The sequence below is a fragment of the Equus asinus genome, chromosome 29 (genome assembly GCF_041296235.1).
Source record: "Equus asinus isolate D_3611 breed Donkey chromosome 29, EquAss-T2T_v2, whole genome shotgun sequence".
In the NCBI taxonomy this organism is placed as follows: domain Eukaryota; kingdom Metazoa; phylum Chordata; class Mammalia; order Perissodactyla; family Equidae; genus Equus; species Equus asinus.
Window position 1 is genome coordinate 45,052,698 of NC_091818.1, and position 23,556 is coordinate 45,076,253.

The following is a 23,556-nucleotide window of genomic DNA, read 5'->3' on the forward strand; positions in this document are numbered from 1 at the left end:
ATAAGCACACACACACATACAGACAAGCACACACACGTGAATAAGCACACACACACAGACAGACGAGCACACGCATGTGAATAAGCACACATGCACAGACAGACGAGCACACACACGTGAATAAGCACACACACACATACAGACGAGCACACACACGTGAATAAGCATACATGCACATACAGACAAGCACACACATGAATTAGCACACACTGGACACGCGTCTAGTGCATCAGATCTGCAGTCACACTGTGACATGACTGGATCTCAGACAAGTTCTGAACAGGGTCCTGGACTGTTCCCCCTTCCTTTGAAGAGTGAGGGAACACAGAGCCGAGCTCAGTAAGAAAATTCTCTAGAAGGTCCAAACAACCACTGGAGCCAGGACCACCCACCAGCTTAGTTAGATACTCCAATCTATCTCCCACGAGATGCCACGAGAAATAGCATGATTATGTCGTGTCTTACAGACTGTGCTAAGTGCCTAGAATGTTCTAAGACAATTGCACTCATTGTACATTAGGGCAGGTGAAGAGATTTAACCAAATCCCACAGGAAGTCAGAGAACCTCAAGTACACTTCCTGAAATCCTGCCTTCAGATTTGCCCGCTGAGTTACAGAAGCATGCAGTATATGATAACATTCGTGCTTTGTGGGATCAGTGAATTTAGATGGCCTCATAATTCACGTGACCACACAACAGATATTACAGATATTATTACCACAATAAATAAAAGGTTGCTCCAAAGGTAAGCATTCTGGGATATACCTTTTGAATACAATTTGAAAATTAAAAGTGTATTTGGTGTTTTAAAATATTGTCTTCCTTTCTTATACTTTTTCCCCAATTCTGGCTCTCTTTCTCTCTCCTATACCCCTGTTTCAAACATGTCCCACTTTTTAGATAGATCTTTGCTCCCTAGCTGAACTTCTCCTATGGCCATTTGTCTCCATCACCTTTGATTCTCTCCCCAAAATAAAATATTCACTTGGACACCACCCTCACTGTAACTTGACATCAATCTCCAAAAGTAAGGGTTTTAGATAAAAGAACACTATAGCAAAGAGTCTGATGACATGGGTATTAGAATTAGCTTAGACTAACCTTATGGAGTGGGGAGTATTTACGTGTACATGGCAGGCAGAATCTTCTGGTTTCACACCTCCACTGCCTCAGGAGCACTATAAATCCACTACAGACTATTTAGGTTCAGTTCCCTGCAGGTTCCGGTTGGATTGACATTTTGTTCTCCTTTAAGTGGCATCTTCAACTCACTCCTGCCTCTCGCAATTAGGCAAGAAAGAGCCCGAGGAAATGGGCTCCAGGAGATGGCCAACACTCAGAGCCCTCCTGGGACGGATGGAGCTCATCAGGGAGTGTGCTAGAGAGGGCAGCCTGAGGCTGAACACCGCCAAAAATACACACTCCTCAGGAGCATCTCATGCACCTGGCTCTTCAAGCAAAATTAATCTACCTGAAAACTTTGGGTTAGCTCCTAGAAACGGGTTGTTAACTCAAGCCAGGCCCCCCTGTTGTCATGGCACTAACAGACTATAAAGTCTACTTCATGGGAAGTTGGTTGTGCAGAAGCAATGGGTAAGGACTTAGAAAAGCCTTACAATGTAACAGGCAACTTTCGAGGTCTGGAAAATGGCACAATAGTTGAAGCATTGAGAGAATGATAAGGATACTATAATCACCAGAAAGAGAGGGACAGCAAGTACCATGTTCCCTGAGAAAATATCCCCCACCTAGAAGAATCAAGTCCCTAACACTGTGGTAAACTGGAAACTGTTATGTATGCTGGTCCCTCCATTCTCCCAGTGCTGCCTGCCACACGAAGTTGACGTGATAAAGACCCCGCCTGGACAGTGTCAAAAGTCAATTCAGACCAAGGGTTTGCTCAAGTGCTTCTGAGTCATAGGAACTATTTTATGTTCAATTTATCACCACCATCATCATTATCATTGTCATCATCATCACCATCATCGTCATCATTTGTCATCATCATCATCTTCTTCTTCATCAGCTTCTTCAGCTTCATCATCATCTCCTCATTACCGTCACCATCACCATCATCATCACCACCACCACCATCATCATCATCATCGTCATTGTCATCTGATTCCTAGTGCCATTTAAACCTGCAAAGAAGAGATTCACTCTCTACCTGGGGGAGAGTTAGGTGTTCCTTAGCTGTGCCCACCCAGGCTCAATCTTTCAGTTTCACTCTTCCTTCCATAGATGCCTCTCAGCTCAATCCAAATTGGATCTCATCAAGGACCTGGTTGGTAGCAAGGTCGAAAAACAATCTGAAACGTCTCAAAACTTTACTTTCTCCGAGGAGTGCAACAATCTTTCTTCCCAAGAGACGCCTTTAGGCACTATAGATACGTAGCAAAAGAACCTGAGTTCTTAGGAAACGTGAGAAAATATACTGGAAATTACCTTGAGGTCTGTAAGGGGAGGTACCCATATAAACCCACAGGTTACTTATTTTTTGATGCCTTCAGAGGGGATAAATGAAGGAGAAATCCCATTTCCACAAATTCTAAAACTTAAATAGAAGCTCTTTAAAGACAGCATTTAGTATCCACCCATGTCATCATATGTATGTAAATGTTGGTGTCACTGTGTTATTTTACATGTAATTTGTACACAAAGCAGTTAACCATTTCTATATTACAATATAACCCAGACTTACTGTACAGAATTTTTTAAGGAAAGAAAAAATAAATGTAATCCTCTTCTCATTCTTGCTAGTTCTCCAGTTAACTGTGGGGTATGCAGTATAGGGGGGCGGGTGTCGAGAGGAGGGAAAGGAGGGAGAACACGGAAGCAACACGTTAGGGACCCACATGTAGGCTGCATCAGTCATTTTGATGCCTGCGTCATGTGGACCTGGGGTAAGAACGGCCACGTGCTAGCAGCTCACAGGTCCTGTCTCATAAAGCCCCACAGCCTAGGAGGTAGACCACATTATTATTCCAATTTTAAGATGAAATAACTGTGTCACAGTGGTTTTAAGTAACTTTTCCAACGGTACACAGCTAGGAAATGATATAGCCAAGATGAAAATCCAGACCGGGGTCTGCAGACCACAGCCCTCAGGCCAAATCCCACGTACCACCTTCTCTGTATGGGCCGCAAACTAAGTATAGTTTTTAATATTTTTAGGTGGCTGGAAAAAGTGAAAGAATAATATTTCATGACACGTGAAAGTTACACGAAACTCAAATTTCCGTGTCCATCAGCGAAGTGTTACGGATCGCAGCCTGCTCACCCGCTGGCCGTCTCTGCTGCATGTGCTTTGGCGGCAGAGACGAGCTGACAGAGACCAGTGGCCACAGAGCCTCAGTTGCTCACTCTGGCCCTCCGTGAGAAGCTGGCTGACCCTTCCAGACATGGGCTCTTCACCACGTCGGGGTTGAAGGGGAGGTGAAATTAGTCTGGCCCTGGTGCTTTCCTGTGCTTCCCTGTGCTAACCCATGGGCCACACACCAGGGGGCCCTTGAGATGCTTTCTGGGTGCACTTCCCCTCCTCCTCCACAACTCCAAGTGGGGGACCCCGTGTGTCTCTTAAAGTCGGGGAACCCAGCCACCCCTCACGGCCCCCTCTTCTCTCCTAGTCAGCAGCAGCAAACACATCGTCAGGAAGTTCCGCGGGCACCTGCGCACCAAGATTGAGTCTGGGGAAGGGACCGTACCCGTCCGCGGCCCCAGCTCGGTACAGACGTGGGACGGCGTCCTACTGGGCGAGCAGCTCGTCACCATGTCCTGCACGGACAAGATCGCCAGGTAAGAGCCCCCTCGCTTTCTTCCACTGACCCACGTGGCGCAGTCTGGCAGGGCCCCGGGTGGGAGTAGGGAATGTGCCCTCAGGGGCGGGGGCCTCATCCCTTCACATCCCTCACAGATCACACTTTCCGTTTCCTGTGCTTGAGGCCAAAGTGCCCTGAGCAAACTGTGCCTGGCCATTCCGAGCCGCCACTGCAGCAGACAGAAGCTGCAGCCAGGTCTCCGTCCCAGTGGTCTGGGCGCTGCCGGGCTGGCCTCCAGGCCTGACCCGGAGGCAAAGGGAGCTCTCGCCTCTGCCCACCTTTGCTCAGCACCACCCCCGGTCAGCCGGCCCCCAGGCGCCTGACCCCGATCGCCCACCAGCCCCCACCCCACCCCACCCCACAGACACCCCATACCCCAGGCCGTCTTGCCCCTGCAGTGTGGGGTGCCCTCAGGCCTCTTCCTCCCGCTGAGGCCTGACAGATTTCAGGAGACGTGTCCCCCTGTGCCTCGGCTGAAAGTTGTGCCCCTGGCCCTGAGACACTTCTCCCTGTTCTCAAAAGCCCCACTGGAAGGTCGCCCACAGAGCCCCCGCTCCCCATGCCTCTGCCCATGCTCCAGGATGTGCTGTCCCCTCAAGCGCATTTCTGGGACTCTGGTTTGGAAGCAGTCACAGAGCACAGTGGCGGGGTGGGGGGAGTGCAGGGAGATTTAGATACCCCCTGACAGAGCCGTAAACAGGCCGCAAGCCGCCCCGCAGTGGGAATAAGGCACTCGCGGAAAGCCCTTGTTCAGGGTGAATCAGAACATCTTTGGAAGCGTGGGTAAATGTGCTAATCTGGAATCTATAAACTAAGTGAACAGGGTGCGTCCCGTGCAAGTGTGGTCTCAGGAAGCCCCCACCCACCCCCAATTCCAACTGCACAGCCGCCCGCCTGAGATGCTCGCGTGGGCGCATCTGCGGCTGAAGCTCCGAAGAGCTGAGAAGACGGTCGGGGTTATGAAAGGGGAGCGGGTGGAGCCGGAGCAGGTGAAACTCCATGCACCGGAGGAGCGGCCCCCGCGGGGCCCAGGCACCATGCACCGTCCTGGGTGTGGTTCCCAGCACACTGCCGCCCCGTGAGGCTGGACTGTGTGCCTGTCTGTCCCCCAACGCAGGCTGGCGCATCCTGCAGCTCCTCCAACGTTTGCTGACTGGCTGAAGGCCATCTTTACCTATCAAAACTCAATCCTTGGGGCCGGCTCCGTGGTCGAGTCGTTAAGTTCGTGCACTCCACTGCGGCGGCCCAGGGTTCGGATCCTGGGCACAGACATGGCACCACTCGTCAGGCCACGTTGAGGCAGCGTCCCACATCCCACAACTAGAAGGACGTGCAACTAAGATATACAACTGTGTATAGGGTGGGGTTGGGGAGATAAAGCAGAAAAAAAAAAAAAGATTGGCAACAGTTGTTAGCCCAGGTGCCAATCTTTAAAAAAAAAAAAAAACTCAATCCTCGTCCATGGCGCCTCCTCCTGGAAAGCAGCGAGCAGAGCTGTCAGAGGCAGAGCCGCCCTCGGGGATTCAGGGCCCAGGGGTATCGCAGGATCGGGGAGAGGATCCCGGCCTGCCCCAGGCTGCTGCAGACTCCGGCCCTGCAGGACGGCCCCCCTTCTCCAACTCCTGGGGCCCTCCCGCCTCTGCAGTAAATCCTCAGCCCCTGAGAACGGACCCCAACTCCCCTGCGTTATTAGCAAACGGCTGCAGGAGCGGTGGGGCCCTCGCTCCCGGGCTGTGACGGCTCCCGGCCCAGCACAGCCACAGGACAGCTCAGTGACCGGAATCAGAGCCTGATCTCTGCCCGGAGGAGCTGGCAGCCCTTAGTTCGTCTCTCGGAAGAAAACGCGTTCCTCCTTTGTAATATTTTCATCCATTCATGAAGTGGGAAAAAAGCCCGCAGCTCTCACCTCGACCTGCATCCTTCTGGTGCCCTGAGTCCTCACTGGGTTTCTGGATCAACTCTCTGATCCCCCAGAAAATGAAGTGAATTAATGCTACCGAGTTGAAACTTCACTGTTTCTGGGACCTTAAACGTCAACAGACAGTAAGTTAAACTACGCGGCAGGCCCTTTGAGGTAACGCAGCCGCTCAAAAGTCAGGTGTTGCCCTTTTTAATAAAATCTACTCAAAAGACAAAAGTCCGCAACTTCACAGGGCTCCCCTGAAATTGGCCACAGGGACAGTATTTACACCATGGAAATTGGCAAAAGCTCCAAATAGTGCCCTTTATTTTTCACGCGTACCACTGAATGCCAGTGTCACAGGGGTCTTGAAGCAGGTGCGCACGGAGCTGGAATAACACATCTGAGGCTGGCTCTGCAGGTTGTTCTCACGTCGGGGGAGCGAACACACAGCGGTCAGGATCCCAGACAGCAGCGTGAAGGCAGGAGACAGAGGGGAGGGAGGCGGGACCGGCAGACGAGACTCATCCTCGGACCTGAGAAGACAGTTGTGACCTCAGGTGTCCCAGAGGATGCCGCCACCCACTACTCCCGCTTACACATCCTCCCCTGTGAGCAAACAGAAGACATGACTCGGAGCCTGCCTCGCCCTCTCCCCACCACACTGTCAAGGATGTCCATCCATCGTCCCACTTCTCCTCCCCTCCAGATCCCCCAGGGCCTCTCGCCTCCGCGGGGGCCTTCTCCATCACGTCTTCCTCTCCTTCCCGAATCCTCCACCCCGAAACTATGTCGTCACCATTTGAGCCCCTCTTCCTCATCTTAAAAAGTAAATCTCTAAACCCAGCATCCTCCTCGGGCTGCATGTATGCTCCCTTCTAACCCAACTTCCTGAGAGAATTGTCTGACTCACCCCCAGCCACCCCACAAGGCGTCTGGCTTCATCTGCGCCACTCGGGTGCAGTCGTCCTCACTAAGATCAACGGGAACCCACTGTCCTCCTCCCAGGCACTTGGGACATGTCGCTCCTTCAAATTCGCTGCTCTGGGACTGGCCCAGAGCAGAAGCTGAGGGGTCACTGCAGACCCTCCTTGCTTACCACCCACAGGCCATCGCTCCCATGCAGGCCGCCTCCTCACCCCTCAAGCCCACCGCCTGCTCTTCCTTTTCTTTGGAGCCTTGGTCCAGGCCCTCCTTCCTCCCTGGAATTCCTCTCTCCCGCCAACTCCTCATCCCGTGTCCACTCAGCACAATGGATGCCAAGGGAAGAAACTGGTGGACTGGTGGGCAGGGGAGGGGAGAACAGGAGGATGAAAGGCTGTGGTGACAGAGGCCGCGATGGCGTCCAACCCCTCACAGCCCGTCTGCAAAGCTTTGTTAGTGGAAGGACGTGCATAACTGGTGGAGACACGGCCAGGCGCTGGCGGGGCCAGCCACACACGGCGTCCTTGCTGCTGACGACTCCAGCCTCCAAGAACACGATTACTAGCGAGGGCACGGCCTTGAGACCTGTACCGAGAAGACCCCCGGTCGCTGTGGGGAGACACCAGGCAAGGCCAGAGCCGCGTCTGGCTTTTACAGTCGCCTGTCTGATGGAGGCTCGAAACTGCCCACATGCTCACGGGCACAGACAGCGTGGGCGCGGTCGGCAGCCAGGAAACACTGAAGAACAGACCCGCTCTCTTGTGAGGACGGCGGTGACCTCAGGTACGGGTGGTGAGCAGGACAGAAGCTGGAAGGATAAAGGCGGTGGTCTCCCCAGTGTCCATGTGGCGACTCTCAAAGATGGAAATGACGTCTTCCGCCCAGCCCTAATTTTTGCCCCTCTCAGTAGCCAAAGCTAAAAAGTTATTTGTGCTGCCCATAAATTCTAGGGCCGTGTCTGTAACCAGTTACAACTACCGATTTTCTTTCTGAGGGTCTTATCCCAAACGCTGCGTGGAGTCCACACCACATATATTTAGTAACTTAGAAATTTCCTGATTAATAGATGCGGTTTTGTTTGAGCGGCCATGAAACAGAAATGCTAGGCTGACTTCACTCATCACCTGCTCATGTGACTTTTATGTACTAAAATGAAAACAGGTGAGTAACATGGTATCTTTAATTAAGGTAGAGAAAGTGTGTCCAATAAATGAATTTGTAATTCTCTTTGCAAATCCCCTTTGATATCAATGAAAAATGAACTGGGACCAGATACATCGAAAGATCCAGACAGCCAACACGGCTGCATCGTTTCCCACCCACAGATCAATGCACACGTATCACTTTTTAGATCAATAATGCCCAAATAATAATATAAATTAGACCACAACAGGCATTCTTCTGAGTACGAATTCCATGAATAACAATTGGCACCATTTTACAATGTCACTTGTAAGACAGGTTTACAGCAAAGCATGTTGTAGAAAACTTGAAGATTTTCCCCACGGTTTAAAATGAGCCGTAAAACAAGTGGCGACGCTTCCTAGAGTCCCACCGACAGGATAGTTCTTCACATTTCCTTACACGTTATCTGTGCTTCCAGCTGCTCTGTCCTTGGCCCTCTCTGCGTTGCCGCGGACTCTCTCTGAAGCCCACAGGGACGGTGGTTACGTCTGCTGGGGGGGCGGGGCGGGTGTGAAGGAAAAGATGATGGGTTAACAATGAGCTCATCCCTGACGGTCCCAATCCTTATCAAGGGCAGATCCCCATGAGAAAGAAGGTCCATGCCTCTGAGATCAGGGTCACGAATCTTTTTCAGGAGACCGTTACATCTCTCTGGGGATCATTTAACGAACCCAGTTCTCTCCATCATAAACAGGGTCAGCCCACATGGGGAGACGGGAGATGCGTGTGACCTCCTTCTGTCCACGGGGAACTTCTTCCACTCGGGAGAATTCTGAGCTGTCACTAAGCCTGTCCCCCGAGCCCTCGCAGGGATCTGAGGTCCAGCGACAGGGGGACGCGCTCAGCTGGTGGGGCAGGCCCCCGTCCTGTGCATTCCTGCTGTCACCCACCTGTCTTTGTGCCCCAAGAACAGCACTGATTTCCCATTGGTGCTTGTTAGCCCAAAGGACCACTGTCACCTGATGAGAACCTTGTCTTCTGTGGTTGTTCGCCTGTTTTGCCCCTTATCCTCCTAAAAGATCACACGCTCCAAAAGAGAGCATGCACCCCATGTACCATGAACCCCCTGTGCCCCTCCCCAAGGGTCCGGGACACACTGCAAGGCCTTGGCAGATGCCCATAACCATCCTCAGATGCAAAGGGACAGTCAATGGATGGCCAGCGTGTGGGCTCACTGAGGCCACCCCAGAGCAGCGGACTGAAGTCCAGCCGTGTGCACTGACGGGAGATTCAGGAACATAGGAGCCTTTCCGCTGGTCCATGTGCAGGTTAGCGTCTCTTCCAAAGGCGGCACTGAGCCTATCAATCGCCTAGCCTGTCAGAACAGGCCAAGGGAAGACAGGGAGAGGGGACGCCTGGCTCCACAGAGGAGAAAGCCTGAAGGCTGGCCTGAGCCCGAGTTGGGGGACAGGCCGCCTGCACCTGACAGAGGGGCTGAGAGGTTGCCTTCTGTGAGAATTTCTGTGTCCCGGGGGCCCGGAGTGGTCACAGCTTCAGGGGGCAGAGCTCATGGGACAGAACACCAGAGAGGTGGCACCTGGCCACATGGGACAGTGAGGAGAAATCACACAGCAGAGCGGCTCGCCAGGTGCCCAACCCAGGACACGGCGAGCATGGACAGAGGCCGCATCTGCAGACACAAGCTTGGGGCAACGTTTTCAATTGCTCTAAAGAAGTCCAGTGCTCGGTGACCCTCCCAGGTGAAGGGGGCAGCTGCTGTTACGTTACTGTCGTCATCATTAAACTCGTTTCAAAGGCCAGGGACTGAGGCTCTGGGCAACCTGGGTGCCGTGCCCAGGCTCGCTCCAGGAGTTAGCATGGTGAACGAAGCCTGCTTTGTGAAGGCTTCGTGCAGGACACAGGCGGGTCCCCGGGCTGCCTGAGTGACATCACACTCAGCTCCTGCCGGAAGCCGTGCCTGGGACGTCACTGTACATGACGGTGCCAGGGGTTGGAGGCATCTGGTGGACCCCCACCCAAGGCCACAACACCCAACGCTGCAAGAATCAGACTCGGGCAGAACATCCCGCGCCCCGGTGAGAGCTCCGTGCTCCCCTCTGATGGGAAAAGACACCCCAGAGGCCTGAAGGGGGGCTACACCAGCTCAATTTTTCTTCCTTTAAAAATAATTTTGACATCAAAGTGAACAGAAAACCAAATCTGATTTCTTTGTTTGGAACAGAGTCATGGGAATTACCAGGAAAATTCTTGGCCTGTGAAAGTCTTTTGGAAGTGAAAGAACTTCTCGTTTCTAGATTTCCAGTCAGAAAAATATTTTAGTTAAAACCTTGGAGCAAAATACCACCTTGAAGATAAAAGCCAGTTCAGACGCTGCATGTGGGGAGAACCGGTCCCTCCTGGGCCAACTGGCTTTGCTCCGACGACAGAGTCCCTGTGGCTGCGGTCAGCCCTGAGTGCACCCAAAGCTGTGTTCTTTTAATGTGTCTGGGTCCGTGGGGAACACCTGAAAAGGTCTCAGAAGATCAGCTGGTCATACTCTCCTGCTGGGAAGAGCACAGAGCAAGTGCTGTCCCACACTTGAAAGTTCCCCCATTAAAAAATAAAACACAACAAAGAAAAATCAGAGAAAAGTGGAAAGTGGAAAAGAGACAACAGGCCATCCCCTGTCACTTTGGCTGTATTTGCCTTAATCTTTCTTCCTAAACTCACGTTTTTCCCGCAGTTGGGATTTTGCTGCAGTTCATAGCAGTGTGCTGACAATCGTTCCTCGTGTCTGCACTTGTGGCTCCTCTTGAAGCTGCGAGCACGTCAACACAGGTGTGATGTCACGCCTCCCTGTGGCTGGGAGTCTGGGATGCTTCCCAGTGACTGCTGCTGTGAGCCATGTTTCCCAGAACATCTCTGTGCAGAAGCTTTCTTCCAAATCTCCAAGCACGAACTCAGGATCCGCTCCCTGAGTTAGGGAGCCCACCTGTGAGGTGGGGCAGGCAGGAGGCAATGGCACAGGGACGGGGCCAGGCTCCTGAGGGACCACAGCAGGTGTCGTGGGCTGAATGCTGGGCCCCAAAAAGCCACGTCCACATCCTCACGCCCAGAACCTGTAAATATGACCCTGTGTAGCAGAAGAGAGAAAATGACCTGCATTCAGGATGGTGAGAGGAAGCGCTCCTCCAGATTACTCAGGTGGGCTCTAAACCCAATACGTGTGTCCTTATAAGAGGGGCAAGGGAGACTGGGGGACAGGCACAAGGACAAGACATGGGGGAGAAGGTCATGTGGAGACACAGGCAGAGGTCTGAGTGGTGAATCTACTGGCCGCGAGATGCCAAGGACGGCCAGCAGCCACCAGCAGATCAGAGAGACACCAGAACAGATTCTCCCTGGAGCCTCCTAAGGAGCAGCCCAGCCAACACCTTGAGTCAGGACGTTTGGCCTCCAGGACTGCGAGAGCATGAACTTCCGTGGTTTGCGGTGGGTCGCTGCAGTGGTCCCAGGAAACCAGCAAAACCAAGTGAGACATCACTCACCCAGCCCAACTCATCTGGTCTTTGGAGAATCGTGGAACCAGAGAAAGTCACAGTAACACCTGCCTCTAAAATGCACTGTTGATGCCACACCAGTGAAGACCACAGGAAACTCAGAAAGCGGTTGTTTCACCAGGTCAATGAAAGCTGACCTTCAAGACCACAAGTTAAGGCTGGGTAGCTCATCAAAGGGGTAGTCCAGTGTTTGTTCAGCTCGAAAAGATAAGACACTACTCAGCCATAAGAAATGACGAAATCTGGCCATTTGTGACGACATGGATGGACCTTGAGGGTATTATGCTGAGTGAAATAAGTCAGAGGGAGAAAGTCAAATACCATATGATCTCACTCATAAGTAGAAGATAAAAATGACAAAAAAAAAACACACATAGGATTGGAGATTGGACTGGTGGTTACCTTTGGGGAAGGGGAGAGGGGAAAACGGGTGATTAGGGTCACATGTGAGGGGATGCACTATAATTAGTGTTCGGGTGGTGAACATGATGTAATGTATACAGAATTCGAAATATGATGTACATCTGAAAAAAATAAAAATTTAGAAAAGAAAAAAGAAAAGATAAGACAGGTCAAGCCCACGCCCCCGTGAGACCAGGAGACAGATGACAGCGAACATCGCGGTCACGCAGACCGGGTCTGTTTTCCCGGCTGTGAGGTGCCGACTGTACTCTCGCTAACAGGGAGCCTCCGTCTCCTGGAAGAACGGGGAAAACCAGAGAGGAGATTTTTGCTTCTGTCTCCAAGAACCAAAAGTTGAGTGCATATAAAAATCTAAATCTTCTGGAACTAATGTTCCTTTAGATATGGTTTCTAATTTTAAGCACCTGAGCTTGATTATTGATCGTGATGTGTCTTTAAATGAGCAGATTAAAACTTTCTCCATAAAATGAACTGTAAAAAGTGATGGCTGCTCTCCGGGGAACGAGGCACCGTCTCATTTCTAAACGTAGACTCCAGGCTGTGCAGAGCGAGCTTCTCCTCCCGACTGTGGAGACCTGCCGCTCCGCAGCCTCTTGGGTGAGTCCGTCCTCCCCGCCATCCAGCCCACGGCAGGCCTGACTGCCTTCCTCCCTGACTGTCGGCCGGTCATCTTGCTCAACTGTGACCAGCTCTACTGAAATCAGGTGACAGTGTGGTTCATTTTTCCAATCTCAAAATACAGGTCCTTTTAAAACAACTGTTCTTCCTAAACGCCAACCCCAAATGTCCCCAGCCTGGTTTAGCAACCTTTACTCTTTCTCAAGCGAAGATTGTGTGGTAATCTTATCGTAGCTTTAAGTTAAATCTTAACAGAATCTCCAGTGATGGAAGCAGAGAGTGATGATTCAACAATATTTATCCAGCATAAAGAAATAATAATGATCAGTAAGACTGTGTCTGCTGCCCCATTACTCCTGCAACAAGGACGTGAAGCAGGCCCAGACCGAGGCACAGCCCGCCGTCCACACTGGGACTCCGCAAGGGCTGAGGGGAGCCATTTCTGCAAAACTAACTAGTAACCTAGTTAGGTAAAGAAGAGACAACGAGGACGTTGAAGGAAAACCAAAGAGTGGGCTACCTGGGGGTGTCAGACAAGGCCACAGACTCTAGGAGCAGCATGAATGTCAACTGGACGTGGTGGGAGCTGTGATGGGAGGTCACAGGGAAGGAGACCAGTCCTGAGGGCCCGAGAAGGTAGAGCTGGGAAAGCAAGCCTGTGAGGCATACACAAGGGTCAAAGCTTCCTTTACAGCTTCCATCTTCACAAAAGAATAAGAAGACATTCTCTAGGATGAGTGGTTTGTGTCTAGGAACCAAGAGGCCAAACGCATCATCTCTGAGGAGGGGTGTAGGGCTCAGAGCTCCGAGAGGAGCCAGAGAACAGGAGCCGCGCTCTGAGGCAGACCCCGTGGCTCTTGCACATTCAGCGATATGCCCCAGACACTGTAGCCAGTCACCCCAAGGTCAGAGGGCTTTATCCTGTGCAGGAGGCTGCATGGGATGAGGTGGAGTCGTTGGGAACTAAAAATGGAGAGACAGGATCCAGAATAATCTCATCACTAGTGTGGGTCTTCCGAGAATGTTTACATTCCACCAGTTTGCTGGGGTGTAGACGTAGCCAGAGATGTCACGTCAAGAGTGAGGGTATTTTTCAGGAGATTTTAGAGAAGACAAATGAGACATTATGGGGGGTGAAGTGGGAATGATTTCTTTCACCTGAAAATAACCTGAAGCAGCACATTGCCCTGACCCCTGTCTGACCACCAGGAGGAGAAGCCATGTTTCACCCCAACCCTTGCAGCCAACACCAACATCCACCCAAACATCTCATTGTTCAGGTACTGTTCTTGCCATGACATATATAAACTTCCTGAGAAGCTACTGGTAGCCATAGATCACCTCAGAAAATGTAATGGGCTCCACATCAGTTGTCTATTGTGTACAACAGACCATCCCAAAACTTAGTGGCCTGAGACACATCATGCATTCTGCTGGCAAACCTTCAATGTGTGCAGAGCTTGATGAAGCGGTCTCATTTTAGCCACATGGTCTCCACTAGGGCAGCTCCCTGGGACTGGAGGACTCACTCTCAAGATGGCACACACACATGGCTGGCAAGTTGGCATTGACGGTCAGCTAGGGGTTCCCCTTCATGGACTCCCTGGGATCCTTCATAGCACAGTACCAGGCTCCAAGAGGAGGTGATGGTGGATGGTGATAGCATGGGTGAGGGCAGAGTGATGGCACACATGGTTTCCATGGCAATGGCAATGGTTGACCGGCTCATAGCCTAGGAAGGAGTGAGGAGAGGGGACTAGCAGGAGGGCAGTTAGGAGAGAGGAGCAGGTCAGACAGAAGGCAGCTCAGAGGTCAGGCAGGCCTGGTGGATGCACCTGGGAACAGGGGTGATGCAGGCGGCCATATCTATATTCTTTCCATGAATGGACCATAATTTATTTAACCAACTCCATACTAAGAGGCAATTATATTACTTCCAGCTTTTTGTTTTGTTTTGTTTGCTTTGCAATTGGAAACAATCCTCTTGTGACTCTGCTTGTTCAAAAATCATGGCATTTTATTGAGAGCTTATCCATGGGATGAATTCCTAGCAATGACATTATTGAAAGGGTTATCGATCTTCTCTTTTTCTTAGAAAGGCCCAAGGGAAGATATCAGTAGACTGGAAATGGGATGGGCTATTTATGCAGAAATGTCTCTTACTTGGCATTAATCCCAGTCTTGGTCAAAGAAGTGAGAGCGAGAAATTGTGAGATTGGGGTGAGGAAGGGCATGGAGGGGCAGGTGTCAACCCCAAACCAGTAGGAGATTAAATTCTCCCCTGTAGTCTTCGCCATGAGAGACGTCACATTACTGCTGATGGAGACTGTTGATTAATGGAGAAGTTATAAGACTATTACAACCTCACGACCAGCATGAAGACCAGCGGCTCTCAAACTTCAGCAGCATCAGAATTACTTGGAGGGCTTTTTGAAACTCCCTCTGCCGGTCCCACCACAGAGCTTGAGAGCCACCACCGTGGACTGTTGTTCAGAACAGGGGAATGTGGTCAAGGCTACCCAGCTGACTGGTGTCCGCACTTTGATTTCACTTGATTTTTTGACTCCACAATCTGTGCCGGCTGCTTTTCTGCAGAAGTTCTCAGCCCAGCTCACATTAGAATCCCCTGGGAGCACCAGAAAAGCTGATGTCCGGGCTGCACCCTGCACCAAGTCTATGGGAGTCTTTGGGAAGAGCCGGCACCGGGAGATTCCGAAAGGCCCCCGGATGATCCCAGTGTGCACCAAAGTTGGAAACCACTGCCGTGTGGCAAAGCCTGAGTTGTCCCTGCTGAACTATGGACACTGGGTCTTATCACACCTCTTGCTCCTCAATTTGGAATTCACAGGTTTGAGCGTAGCCCTGGGGAATTTTCCCAGTCGGATATGGTTGTAATTTCAGATAATGGGCAAATCTGCCCACAAATGAGAGTGAAGTAAGTACGTCTTTTTTCCAGTTTTACTGAGATATAATTGACATCTAATACTGTGTAAGCTTAAGGTGTGCATTGTGATGACTTGATACGCTTACATATTGTCATATTATGGCCACCATAGACTCAGCTAACACCTCCATCACGTCACCACATGATTGTGGTGTGGTGAGAACATTTGAGAACTAATCTCTTAGCAATTCTCAAGTATATGATACAGTATTATTAACTATAGTCACCATGCTGTAATTAAATCCCCAAACTTACTGTTCTTGTAACTGAAACTTTATACCCTTGTGACCAACATCTCCCTATTTCACCCACACCCAAGCCCCTGGCAACCACCATTCTACTCTCTCTTTCTATGAGTTCAACTTTTTTAGATTCCACATATAAGTGAGATCATGCTGTATTTGTCTTTCTCTGTCTGACTTATCTCACTGAGCATAATGCCGTCAAAGTCCACCCATGTTGTTGCAAATGGCAGGATTTCCTTCTTTCTCACGACTAAACAGTCCATTATGTATGTATACCACATCTTTATCCATTCATCCATTGACACACACTTAGGCTGTTTCCATGTCTCGGCTATTGAGAATAATGCTGCAGTGAACATGGGGGCACACATATCTCTTCGAGACGCTGATTTCATTTCCTTTGGATAAATACCCAGAAGTGGAATTGCTGGATCACATGATAGGGTTTTTTTTTATTTTTGAGGAACCTCCATACTGTTTTCCATAGTGGCTGCATCAATTCACATTCCCACCAACAGTGCATGAGAGTTCCTTTTTCTCCACATCCTTGCCGACGCTTGTTATTTCTTGTCTTTTTGATAATAGCCGTTCTGACAGGTGTGAGGTGGTATCTCATTGTGGTTTTGATTTGCATTTCCCTGATGATTAGTGATGTTGAGCACTTTTTCTTGTATCTGTTGGCCATCTGGATGTCTTCTTTGGAGAAATATCTATTCAGTTCCTCTGCCCATTTTTTAATTGGATTGTTTGTGTTTTTGCTACTGAGTTGTAGGAGTTCCTTATATATCTTGGACATTAACTCTTTCTCAGATATATATTTACAAATATTTTCTCCCATTTCGTGAGTTGCATTTTCATTTTGTTGATGGTTTCCTTTGCTGTTCAGAAGCTTTTTAGTTTGATGTAGTCCCACTTATTTATTTTTGCTCTTGTTGCCTGTGCTTTTGGTGTCAAATCCAAAAAATCATCACAAAGACTCAAGTTGAAGAGCTTTTTCCCTATGTTTTCTTCCAGGAGTTTCGTGGTTTCGGGTCTTACATTCAAGTCTTTAATCCACATTTTGAGTTGATTTGTGTGTACGGTGTGAGACAGGGATGCAATGTCATTCTTCTGTATGTGCTTGTCCAGTTTTCCCAGCACCATTTGCTGAAGAGACTGTCCTTTCCTCATTGTATATTCTTGGCTCCTTTGTCATAAATTAATTGGACATATATGAGTGGGTTTATTTCTGGGCTCTCTATTCTGTTCCATTGGTCTGTGTGTCTATTTTTATGCCTTAAGTATGTATTTTTGTTGGTAATTGAAGACTGCCCCACAGACATCACTGTAATTTTAGAGAGTTATTACATCTCCCTTCTGGGCCACGTCAAGGTGGTGAAAACACTAGGCAGGATCACCAACTATTCAAACATCAACGTCAGTGGCCACTCGCTGCCTCGTGTCCCAGGCACAGGGGTAGTGACTGTCTGAGGAGGGTCCGTCCCTGTGACTGTTGCCACGGATTCTGTGAGCCCAAGATTTGAACTGAGCAAGGAGATTGCATCTCTTGGTTAAAGAAAGGCAGCCTTTTTCTGAGATCTCTTCCTCACTTATCTTTGGTATTTCAGTGATTGACAAACAGGCAAAAATATATTTATTTAGGGATTACCTATATTGAAAACTAGACGTGGGCTTTTTTTTCCTCTGTCAACTTTGCAGTAATATCAGCTGTTTGAACAAAAGGAGAGGTATTTTTCCATTCAATCCTGAATGCTGAAAATTCTGCAGTTTATATTCAAGAAGACATTTGGTTTTATTGATCACGTTAGCTGAATAAGTTTAAACTCCTAGAGCCAGGCAAGGAAAAGGTTGATTTTCTCTTTATTGTGGAGGTTATTAGAAGGCACCTACATATAGAAGATATTTGTCTTTAGACAATTCCACAGAATCAGAACCACTCAAATATATTCCAGAAGTTTTGTTCAAAGCCAATACGTGGACGACCTGAAGTGCAGTGATGCCCTCTTTGATTGTTCAAGACTTGGCTTATTTCAAGAAAGTGTTTTGTTACCAATGGGGGAAATGTCCACTCCCCCGCTTTTAATTGATAAGAGATGTTAAAACTTCTCTGACTATCTGAGAAATAATGAAACACCCACGGAGGTTGTCTGCACCCCAGAATCCATCACCAAAACAGTAATTTATCATCATAACTGTAAATCTAGACCCTTCATTGCAAGAAAATCTGCTCTCATCAATACATACCAATATAAGCTTATATCTGGGTCAAAAATAAAGTATACACTTAAGAAACAAATACCGGGAACTTTTATAGTGAAATAGATTTATTGTTAAACTTGTTCTTTTTTTTTTCTTGGCACACCTTTCTAGCTTCTTCAAATCTAAAAAAGAGCTACCCAAAATGCTAAGTGAAGGTGACTCTGGTGAATTTTTCCTCATTTTTCGGTCTGTCCTTGGCACTGCCCAGAAATTCTGGTCTCCAATTTAAGGGCAGGGGCCAAATCCCATAATCTCCCCTCGCAGACATCAGTGTTGTTCCTCCCAGGAAAAGCCCAGATACTAAAACTCCCCTCTCCTGGGTTTTCTTGAGATTCTGTAACTCATCAGTGAAAAGTGAGGAAAAGACAGTCTCCCAGGAACCCAGATGGCCTGTCGGACCGTGCTGTCGAATGAAAACTTCCTAGGCAGAAACCGTCGTTGCCAGACTATTAGGCCCCTGGAATCTGTCATGAGGACTCAAGTTCCTTTCAGAAATGTCTGCTCCTTCAAGCCTTCTTGACGTTTATTCTTTGGTAAAATTTCATATATCCAAATGTATAAAATATATATACAGCCCTTCCATCGCTTTCTGAGAGAAATGACGTGACTTATAGAAATGACCACAATTTTTTTTAAGTGAAGTTATGCAAATCTGATAGACTAAAGTAAATGTTTCATAAAACCAATGACTGTTTAAATTGTAGGACTAAACTGTTTGTATATAAATATTACCTTTTATCTTCCATTTGAGTTTTATGTAGATGAGCCCATTACTTTAATGACCCGCGTTTATGGAGGGAGAGTGGGCGAGCCGCTCGCTCGATCTTCACCCGCCAGATGGCTGCCTTTTCTTGCATGAGATTAAAAGATGTTTCTCATTCACCACGATGCTTCTGAGGCAAATTAATATAGCCAGCTAAATTGCCTGTGTTTTTGGAATAAAATTTAAAGAGAACTTTTTAAAGCAATTGGTGTCACAGGTTCTCAGAGCAGATTGCTCTCCAGGTAGGCATGGTGGTTTTAAACATTCAGTAATTAATGGAAAGAATTCCATGTTAATTGACTGCTTCGGGAAAAGGAAATATAATGACTCCTTATTAATCATGAAAAGAAACTTACAGCGTGGAGGCACCACAGTAATTGCTCTGACAGTGGAGAAATGTTAATTAATGAAAAGAACAATGATGTAAGAAATTAGCTGCATAATGTTCACTGCTCGTGGAGAGTGAATTTTAAGCATGTTAGAGTGGAAACCACAAAATGTTGCCTTAAATATCCGATACATGTAACCTTGTGCCACTCAAATTTAGGGGGAAAAATTCTGAAAATGCTCCTGTCACCTTTTCTTGCAGAAGCAAAAACAGTTACCCAGAACTATATTTATTTCAAAGAAAATGGTCTTGTCCTTCCTCTCTGATCTGAGCTTCCAAAATCGAAATCATCCCAAGAGCAAAACAAGGTCATTTATTAATGTCATTTAATTTCAACACGATGGGTCACTCCGACTGCGGAGGACAAAGGGAGGGGAAGAGGGTATTTCTCCACAAACTGAAATAAATTCAATTTCTGATATTTCCCAGCTAATATAAAGAAAAATTCAGATTTACTTTGGGGACAGAGTGTCTCTTTTTTTTTTTTTTAACTAATTCTAAGTTCCTGAGAGAATATGCAGCTTCCACTCCATCTAACAACTCATCTTCCAGAAAAGGAAGCCACATTTATTAAAATGCAGAGCCCGTCGAACAGCAGCTCGGGAGCATAGAATCCTTAGCAGCCACAAGGCCAAGGCCGTGATGGCCCCACGGGGTCGGGAGCTCCCACGCGAGCCCTCCCGGTCTGTCTGGACGATGGGGCCAGTGACACTCAGGAACCGGGGTGGAGGGAGAAGCCCCAGCACCAGCCCAGGCGGAGCCCACGCGGAGGCACCGGCGCTGCCCCCTCCGCCCTCCCTCCCGGTGAGCCATCGCGCTGACCCTCCTCTCTCGCTCCAGGTGGAACGTGCTGGGGCTGCAGGGCGCCCTCCTCTGCCACTTCATCGAACCCGTGTACCTGCACAGTCTCATCGTGGGCAGCCTGCACCACACCGGCCACCTCTCCCGGGTGATGAGCCTCAGGACCGAGGACATCGGCCAGCTGCCAGCCTCGTACCGGCACAACCGGCCACTCCTCAGTGGTAAGAAAACTCGGTCCTCAAAGACACACAGACACCTCCCTCCAGCGGTCCTGGAGGTGCCGACTGGGGACAGAGTTTACCCATTCTGGCCAATGGCTATTTAAGACTTAGGGAGTAAAATTACAGCCATCCAAAGGACTGAAAAAGAGAAAAACGGTGACACGCATCTCTGCATTTAGAAAGGGCACCGTTTCAGGGTGACTGTGTAATGGGTCAGTGCCTCCCCCCAGCATGGTGTCACTCACCGAAGGTCCTTGCACCCCGTAGGAATAAAGGCCAGCAATCACTCGCCCAACAGGACGACTTAGCGCCCGTCACACATTGGGGGTCTTTGTGAGGGCTGCCAGCTGGGGGATAAGCAGTGAGAAGGGTGGACGGAGGGCCCAGGGCTGCCAAGGGGCCCTGTGCTCTCTGCGGGCCTGGGTTCCAGCACGTTCTGGAAGCACATGTCAGTGACTCAGTGAGCTCTGGGCCGGGGTACAACTCCCCACTGCTCTGAGCTTCCTGCCACTGTGTCCCTAAGCAAGCATCCAATCTCTTGAACCTCAGAGTCACCCCGTCCCCTGAAGCGCGGCCACCCTCCCCACCCCCCGGCACACGCTGGCTGTCAGGATCAGGGTCAAGCGGCCATGAGTGCTTTGGGGGTGGAGTTCTACATACAGATGCACATGGGAAGGAGCCAGTCCTCAGTCTCAGGGTTTTGGAAAGGTCATGCCCACCTACTGTCACCACTGGCCTTTCAAGTTGAGGACCCTGGAAGGTTCCTGGGAACTGACTGGAAGTGAAGGGAGGGAGCAGGCGGATTTTCATTACATCCCGTAAGCTTTGTCCAGGGCCTGTGGGAAAACACCACGGCCTCAGCCGTCTCCCCTGCTGGAGAGGGAGCATTCTCGGAAGCCTTGCTTGTGGCCGCCCTGCAAAGCTAGGCAGGTGGCTGAGGAGGCAGGGAGCCAGCTCTGCTGAGGGCGAACATCCCAGCTTCAGTGAAGTTCTTGGTTGTCTAAGTTGAATTTAAGAGAATTTTCATCTATTTTGATGACTGTCAAGTGACATCTTTTTCCATGCTCCTCACTCCGGTGGTTGTCCCCACTCTTCCAAGTCAATCTGCTAATGAGGAACTTACTTAAGCTCCCTCAGCATCAGCACAAGGAAATGAAAGATGCAACTCACCAAGCCACTGCCATAGGCTGGTTCACAAACTCCTCTGAGAGCCCACACATTACTTCCTGGGCATCCCTTCTCCCTCCAATGCTCCATCCTCTGGGCTCCGGCATGTTACTTCCTGGGCGTCTCTTCTCCCTCCGATGCTGCATCCTCTGGGGGCTGGCACATTACTCCCTGGGCATCACTTCTCCCTCCGATGCTCCATCCTCTGGGCTCTGGCACGTTACTCCCTGGGTATCACTTCTCCCTCCGATGCTCCATCCTCTGGGCACTGGCACATTACTCCCTGGGCATCCCTTCTCCTACCAATGCTCTTTTCAAATTACTCATCCGACTGAGAACATGTAAACAGAGAAAAACAGGAATTTTGAATTATAGGTGTGAAAGCAGTGAATTAAAAAGCACACCCAATTCAATAAATTCAGAGCCACTGCAGTCATGGAGTGGTGTAACATAATGGCAATGGGCCTGAGCCTCCACATGAATGCCCCAGCCAAGTCAGATCTACACTCAGGACGAGGGCAGTCTCACTAAAGGTGTCAGTCTGTACCTAGATGCTTATTTAAAATACGGAGTTTATTATTGTAGAGAGGCAAATAACCCTAAAGCCTGGCGTCTCGCCTGCATGAAGTAACTGCATGGCTCTTCATGGACAGTTAAAAGCCAATCCTGCAAATCTTGAAAGTACATCATAAGGATTTTCTGCAACATTAAAGAGAGAGATCTTAATAAGGACAATAGTAAAAAGCACTCAAACAAGTGCATGAAGTTTGCTTGAAGATCCCCTCGAGGTCAGTTTGCAGAATTGCCTGGGAAGATGAACCCACGTGTTACCAGAATCCTGCCGTGAGATACGGCTAAATCAGTGCTGAGTTAGGAAGCGCAGCCGAGCCGGACCAGGCGCCGTTACTGACACAGTCATGGGACGCATGTTAATGTTCTCCAAAGATACACTTGAAACGTTCTGCACAGGCCAGCCTACAAGCCAGGGAAGCTTGAGGACTAGAAGTCCTCATCACAGCTGCCATGCATCCCGAATCCTTCAGGAGAGTCGCATCCTCGACTGAGAAGAGCTCCCCTAAAGGAAGCTGCCTTTGGTCTTTCTCAGCGTATTCAATACGGTGAAAAAATGGTGAGAACGAGAATAAATATCTATGCTCTGAATACTCATCTTTTCAGAAAAACAAGAAGATAATTAGAAAGTGACTTTGAAAGCTTGCTCTCCCAGGCTGACCACATGGTTTGTCTGAGCTTTCAACCTCAAGGCTCTGTTTTTATTTTTCTTCATCAGGAAAAAGAATCACAACAAGGGATAAATACTTTGCTCATGTTAATGGCGTGTTTTACAGATACATGTTCAATGTTGAACATTCCTGGTCCACGCTGAAGAGAAAACTTATGGTTAGTTTTACAGCCCAAGGCCGTTTTACAACAATGGCATGTTGCTGGCAATCAACATGAAATCTGAGAGATGGACGAAGGAATTGAAAGTTGGACCTGTGAGTTGTTTATGACTCTTGGTTCATGTTTATGTGATGAAAATTACAAGATCAGGGTAAAGAGAGAAGAGATGAGCTGTCTTTCTCCACAGTGCGTATTTTCCTGAAACAGCAGAAATGACTAGCTGGTGCATCAGAAGACTTTTCAGATTTCCATGTTTCATAAGCAACTGCATTTACCAAAAAGAAGTTGGATACCTGTGGAAATGTCCGTCAACAGTAGCCTGTGAGTTGTACCTAATACTTGTGACATCCCAGACACCTCTCTTGAGGGAACAATGGTGGGTATAATGGGCAAGAACATCTGTTGCCATCTATATCCATTTTTGTGTGAGTTTGAATTTCCAAAATACCGTCAGACTAAGCTGTAGAATCTGATATGGAGTGTTAAGTCTCTTTAATTCAGGAGAAATTTCTGAAATTGGTGCTCATTAATAGTATCTTGAAAAATAAGCCAGTGGGGCAGTAGCAAAGATTTTCTTTGATGCAGATGGTAAGTAATCTTCAATATTATTTTTATATTAAAATAAACACAGGTAAATTAGAGAGTCACCTATAAACTGTTCATAAATGTCTAGGATAAAACACATGAGCTTCAAAAAAATATCTGAGCAGGCTCCTTTATCCTGCAGTCATTAGAGGTAGGAATTTATCCTCCAGTGCCCTTGAAGGAATTTTTGGTAGAAAACAAAATTATTATATGTCTTGCTAGAATAATCCAAAAGTAATCTTAATATCTTTGCATGGAGATCAAAAAAGTTAGATTCAACTAAGAACTATTTAATACTACATTTCCACAGATTAGCCCCGATCTCCCTAGGCAAATTAGATGGTACATGGCTTACAAGAAATTTAAAGTTATGGAAAAACCTTGTTAGGGGCTGGCCTGGTGGCATAGTGGTT

General features: G+C 48.7%; 1 protein-coding gene across 2 annotated transcripts in view; it reads left to right on the forward strand.

The window, feature by feature from the left end:
- Positions 1–23,556, forward strand: part of ADARB2 (adenosine deaminase RNA specific B2 (inactive)) — a 467,604-nt gene that overhangs the window by 429,089 nt on the left and 14,959 nt on the right. For both annotated transcript variants that reach the window (XM_070500990.1, XM_070500989.1), the window contains 2 exons: positions 3,628–3,796; positions 19,809–19,990. In XM_070500990.1, coding sequence (XP_070357091.1) covers positions 3,628–3,796; positions 19,809–19,990 — 351 coding nt within the window. The remainder of the gene's footprint in view (positions 1–3,627; positions 3,797–19,808; positions 19,991–23,556) is intronic.